This window comes from Antrostomus carolinensis, unplaced genomic scaffold (genome assembly GCF_000700745.2).
Source record: "Antrostomus carolinensis isolate BGI_N321 unplaced genomic scaffold, ASM70074v2 scaffold28293, whole genome shotgun sequence".
In the NCBI taxonomy this organism is placed as follows: Eukaryota; Metazoa; Chordata; class Aves; order Caprimulgiformes; family Caprimulgidae; genus Antrostomus; species Antrostomus carolinensis.
In genome coordinates, this window is record NW_010306279.1 from 5564 (window position 1) to 11248 (window position 5685).

Sequence of the window (5685 nt, forward strand, 5' to 3'; positions counted from 1 at the left end):
GTGGGTGCTGGCAGAATCAGGCCCCCCAACCCTGGCTTGGAGGGCTTCTGGGAGGAGGGTGATGGGGGTGCCTGGCCTGAGCATCCCCCCAAATCTGGCAGGAAGGGATGGGGAAGCGTTGCCCCCCCTGGGGTGGATGATGCCAGCTTGCTCCCACTTCACAGAGCGGCACAAGTGATGCTCCGTGAGCACCCAGGGCTGGTCCCAACATCTCCAACATCACCAGTGCACAGACAGTCTCCATGGAGACCAGCTCCCCTAATCTTCCTCAAAATGATGCTAATTTTGGGCAGGGCTGAGGGGAGATGTTGGGGACCCACATGCCAGCTGCCTGTACCCCCCCTTCCCCTGGTTCCATCCATGCCGGGGTGCAGCAGGGGCTGCTCCGGGTGTCCCCACGCAGCGGGTGCCGGGTGATTCACCATCAATGCTCATTTACACAGTGACTAACGAACCCCGCGGCAGGGTCGAGCGGGCAGGTGTGTGGGCAAGAACCACCCACTTTCTTCACCCCACTGCAGCCCCCTACACCAAACCATGGTCCCACAACCAGGTCACCCCAAAACATCCTCCGAACTGGTGCAGCTGCAAGTTCTGCACCGGCCAGAGATGCTGCTCAGAGTTGAATGTGCCAAAAACACCCATTGGCACCATAATCCTGTGGCAGTGCCATGGGTGAGTGTGGTGCTTGGATGGAGGGCTGTGAAATTGGGTGCTGGAGCTCTGGAGCAGCTCTCCGTGTCCCTTGTCCCCAGCCTGGTGTCAGATGGGCTCGGTTCATTCACATATGGCCAAGTGGTGCTGCCAATTCCGGCACAGAAAAGGCACCGACGTGCTGAGATGAGTCTCCCCAGGATGGCAGAGCTGGAGGCAGCTGCGTGTGGCTGAGGGAGCTGCTGTCCCTCAAGATTGTCCCCCCCAAGTTCCCCCATCCACAGCAGCATCTCCTCTGTATTCCACGGTGAAGCAGAGCAGATATTTGGGTCGCTGTCCTCCCACGTGCCACAGCTATCGAGCCCACTGTGTCCCTGGAGTCTCCTTGGGGATGCTCTTCTTCCCCAGTAAGACCCAGTGCCTAACCAGTAGGTAGCCATCCAGGGTGTTAGCGTGCACCACCAGCCAAATCTCCTGTGCTTTAGCAACGAGATCCCACAGGCATCGATCCCCTGATCTTTTCTCCTGTTGGAATATGGGTGAAAACCATCTCTGCATCCACAGGAGAGGTCCCTGGGGCGGGGATGACCCCAAACCAATGGGTATCAACCAAGCAACAAGGGACAGGACAAGAGGAAATGGGCTCAAGTTGCCCCAAGGGCAGGTGAGATGGGATGTGAGGAAGAATTTCTTTGCTGAAAGGGTTCTGAGGCATTGGAAGGGGTTGCCCAGGGCAGTGGTGGAGTCCCCATCCCTGGAGGGATTGAAGAGTCGTGTAGACACAGTGCTGAGGGACATGGGTTAGTCGGGGACTTGTCAGTGTTGGGTTCATGGTTGGACTCGATGAGCTTAAATGACTTTTCCAATCCAGGCAATGCTGGGGTTCAATCCCTGACTCTGTATCGACAGTCACCGTCCTGGTACCCGCTGCCGCCAGCCCCGCTCCTGCCAGCAGCTCAGTACTTTTCCAGCTATAGATACCATATGCTCCGTCCCCATCCCATCAAATCCCATCTCCAACTTGCCTTTGAGACCGAGCCAACAGCCCTGAGTCCACCTGTCTTGAACTAATTCTGTTTGGGGACGTGGTGTTCTCCTCATTTTCTATAGATCTCCTTCACAATGCCCCAGCCCGGCAGCAGCAGCTCGTGTTTGTGTCAACCCCACACAAAACAACCACCTGGGGTCACTGCCAGGGCTCACCCCGACCCACCACGCTGCCCCACGGACAGTCCTGCCCCACAAACCCCATTTTTTTTGAAAACCCAAAGGAATATCTGATTTTCTAGCTGGAAAATAAAGCCCAAAGCGGGAAGGAAGCGTTGTTCACGCGCTCGCACCGATGACCGAGCTCCAAATCTTCTCCTTTCATCTTCATGTGGTCACTTCAAAGTCTCCAGCTCGGGAAATATTTGCCTCTGTTGGCTTGGTCCCGGGCATGTGGGTGGATAGAAGTATTTGGTGTTGAATGTTACAGCTCCTACGAGCTCGGGACATGTCACGGCGTCAGCAGACACCCGGCACCAGGGCCAGCGGCCAAACTGTGCCATGGGAACCCAGCCACCCGGAGAGAAGGACTTGGGGGGTCTTGTTGGGTCAAATCCATGAAGTTGCTGCTCTGGAGCTGGTTTGAAGTGGGGTCCTTCCCTCTGCCATTATCAAATCCATGAAGTTGATGCTCCAGAGCTGGTTTGAAGCAGGGTCCTTCCCTTTACCATGGTCAAATCCATGAAGTTGCTGCTCTGAAGCTCTTTTGAAGCGGGGTCCTGCCCTTTACCATGGTCAAATCCATGAGGCTGATGCTCCAGAGCTGGTTTGAAGCCGAGTTCTTCCCTTTACCATAGTCAAATCCATGAGGCTGATGCTCCAGAGCTGGTTTGAAGCCAGGTCCTTCCCTTTGCCATGGTCAAATCCATGAAGCTGCAGCTCTGGAGCTCGTTTGAAGAAGGGTCCTTCCCTTTGGGAATGGGGATGGGAATGGGAATTGGGATGGGAATTGGGATGGGAATGGGGATGGCAATGGGGATGGGAATGGGAATGAGATGGGAATTGGGATGGGAATGGGGATGCTCCCAACACCACTGCAGCAGCTCCCTGGCTGCCTTCCCCTGCCCAGGTCCCTGCAGATGACTCGGGGCTCCCGGCTGCTATTCCCAGTCACCCCTGACTCCCTCATTTCCCCTGGGCCAGTCCCTTCCTTTTCCTTTGTCACTCCAGTCACCAGAGATGAGGGGAATCACTGCACAACCTCCAGACAAGAGCTCCTGAGCGGGTTGGGGACACGGCCTGAGCCAGCCTTGGCACAAACCAGTCACTGGGGGAACACCGAGCTCTGCTCCCGACAGCGGAGACACCGTCGTGCTGGTGCATCCTCCTGGGGGGGGGAGGATGGAGCCAGCGCTGGGGATGAGGGATGAGGATCCCACCTAGGTCAGTGGGATGTGACACACTCCAGCATCCATCTGGGACCAGCTTTAGTCAAGATCTAGGACCAGGTTTAGTCGACCCCTGGGGTCCAGGTTCATTCAAGCCCTGTGGTCCAGGTTCATTCAAGCTCTGGGACCAGCTTTAGTTGAGCCCTGGGACCAGCTTTAGTCAAGATCCAGGATCAGGTTTATTCAAGCCCTCAGACCAGCTTTTGGGACCAGGTTTATTCAAGCTCTGGGACCAGCTTTAGTTGAGTCCTAGGACCAGCTTTAGTCAAGACCCATATCAGGTTTATTCAAGCCCTCAGACCAGCTTTAGTTGAGCTCTTGGACCAGCTTTAGTCAAGATCTAGGACCAGCTTTAGTTGAGCCTACAGGAGACGCATCAGCTTTGTTACAACGCTGCCACTTGGGTATTAAAAATGAGATTCTTCTCACCTTTTCTACCAGAAAGCCTCACCTGGAGAGGCAGAGTAGGTGGCCAAGACACAAACAAGAGGATTCCAGAGGAAGAAGAGGGTATGAAGGGAAGGATTTTGCAGGAAGCCCCAACAACATCACCCTGCCTGCTCCCTGCTCCCCCCCGAGCTGCCGACACAGGAGAAAGCCAGCTGGCAGCAGGGAGCCAACGCCAGCAGAGCGAGGGACATCACGGCCAAGGACAGAGGGACAAAGCTGCTCTCTAAGGAAACTGCCAGCAGATCACAAACACCCAGCCAGGGCCAGGGCAGGCAGCGTTTGGATTTCAAGGTCTCATCCAAACAACCCACCCACAATGAGTGAGCAGAGAGGGGGTTTGTACTGGGGGGGGGGGGAAAGGCCAAGGGGATTTTTGTGGTGGCTCCAGGGAGTCTGGTTCTTTCGGCTGTGATGGTTGGAACAGGGAGCCCCGAGCACCCGATTGCTCAGGGAACAGTGAGAACATCATCCCCAGCACCCACCCTGGGTGCATCGGCACCATCTGGTAGGTGAATCAGCCTGTAGACAACTTGCTGGCAGCTCTGTAGAGAGGCTCCCCCTCCCCAAGTCAGAGGTGAGATGAAACACGTGCTCTTTACATCTCCACCAGCCACCTCACCCCACCCCTGTCACCACAGCAGCTCCCTTCCAAAAAAAAACCCCAAACAAACCCAAAAAAAACCATAGAAAAATGCCCACGTGAGTTGCAGCACGTGGGTTCACCCACCTCCTGGTGCTGGACCACCCCGTGATCCACCTAAAGTGCCAGAAGTTCAAAGTTAGATTACATCCTCATAATGTTCCTCCTCTCCAGCCTTAAAAAAAAAGAGGTGAGAGGAGAAGGAAGATGGAGGAGGAGCAACAGCAAATCGCAGGAGGAAGCTGGAGGATGGAAATTCAAGCAGGTTGTGGTTTATTTAGGCCAACCCTTCCTGCAAATCCTTGGTGTGGAGATGACACAGCAGCCTCCTCTATCTCTGCCAGCTCTTGGTATTTCTGGTTACCAAGAGCCAGAAAAAAAGCCTTAAGGTGAGCCCTGAGCATCTCATCATCTCAAACAAGATCCAACCCTGAGCTCAGGACCACAAACACAAAGAGACAACGTACCCAGATGAAGAAAGCCATCAAATGCCACCAGCTGATGTAGAACCAGGACTTGAACTGTGTGACACAGTGGGACAGGAGATCATAGATGTACCAGGAACATCTTGGTAGATCCATATAAACCAGCAAAACCCTCACCTCCAGCTGCCCAACAGCCAGCACCGCATCACCTGCAGATGTCAACCTGCTCTTCTGCCACGACAAGGTCCAACAGTGACCTGCCCAGTGTCCCACCTGTCCCACCACTGCTCCTCATGCCCTCTCACTGCTTGGTAATTAAATTGCTGGAGGTAACGGGCTCTGGGCAGAGCTTTGCTGGGTGTTATCTGTGTCTAACGCTCAGCTCAAGAAGGAGCCTTGTTCTAAGAGCAGCTCACCCTCAGGTGGGACCCCAGATGCTTTGCAGTGAGGATGTCCACCAAAGGGACCTGGCAGTGCCTGGCAGAGTGGGGACAGTGTCTCACCTGTGCCCGGACCAGTGACTCAAAGCTGGGTTTGAAGTAATCGATGCGGCTGCTGTAAAACTTGGGCATTTCCTCCAGGAGCTGCTTGTTTTTGGCTTCAAAGTCCTCCTTCACCGGCCTCAGCTCTTCACGGGCCTGGGAGAGGAGAGAGGGTGGAGAGTCAGATACCTGGGAAAATGCCCTTCCCTTGGGCAGACCTGCACAGAGGCCACCCCAGGCCAGAGGACTGCTCTGCTTTGACCTGAGGACAACCAGCAACCAGCTAACAGAGACTGGTGGGACCAAGTGACCAGTTAACAGAGCCTGGTAGGACCAAGTAACCAGCTAAAGGAGACTGGTGGGACCCATGTGACCATCCAATGGTGACTGATGGCACACGACCAGCTAACAGAGCCTAGTAGGACCCAAGTGACCAGTTAATGGAGCCTGGTGGGACCCAAAAGACCAGCTAAAGGAGACTGGTGGGACCCATGTGACCATCCAATGGTGACTGATGGAACAAGACCAGCTAAGAGCCTGGTAGAACCCAAGTGGCCAGCTAATGGAGCCTGGTAGGACCCAAGTAACCAGCTAATGGA

The 5685-nt window shown here is 55.0% G+C and overlaps 1 protein-coding gene across 1 annotated transcript in view; it reads right to left on the reverse strand.

The window, feature by feature from the left end:
* Positions 1–5242, reverse strand: part of BIN3 (bridging integrator 3) — a gene marked incomplete at its 5' end in the record, with an annotated part of 6029 nt that extends 787 nt beyond the window's left edge. The window contains one exon of the mRNA XM_010165084.1: positions 5108–5242. Coding sequence (XP_010163386.1) covers positions 5108–5242 — 135 coding nt within the window. The remainder of the gene's footprint in view (positions 1–5107) is intronic.
* Between the last annotated feature and the right edge of the window lie 443 nt (positions 5243–5685).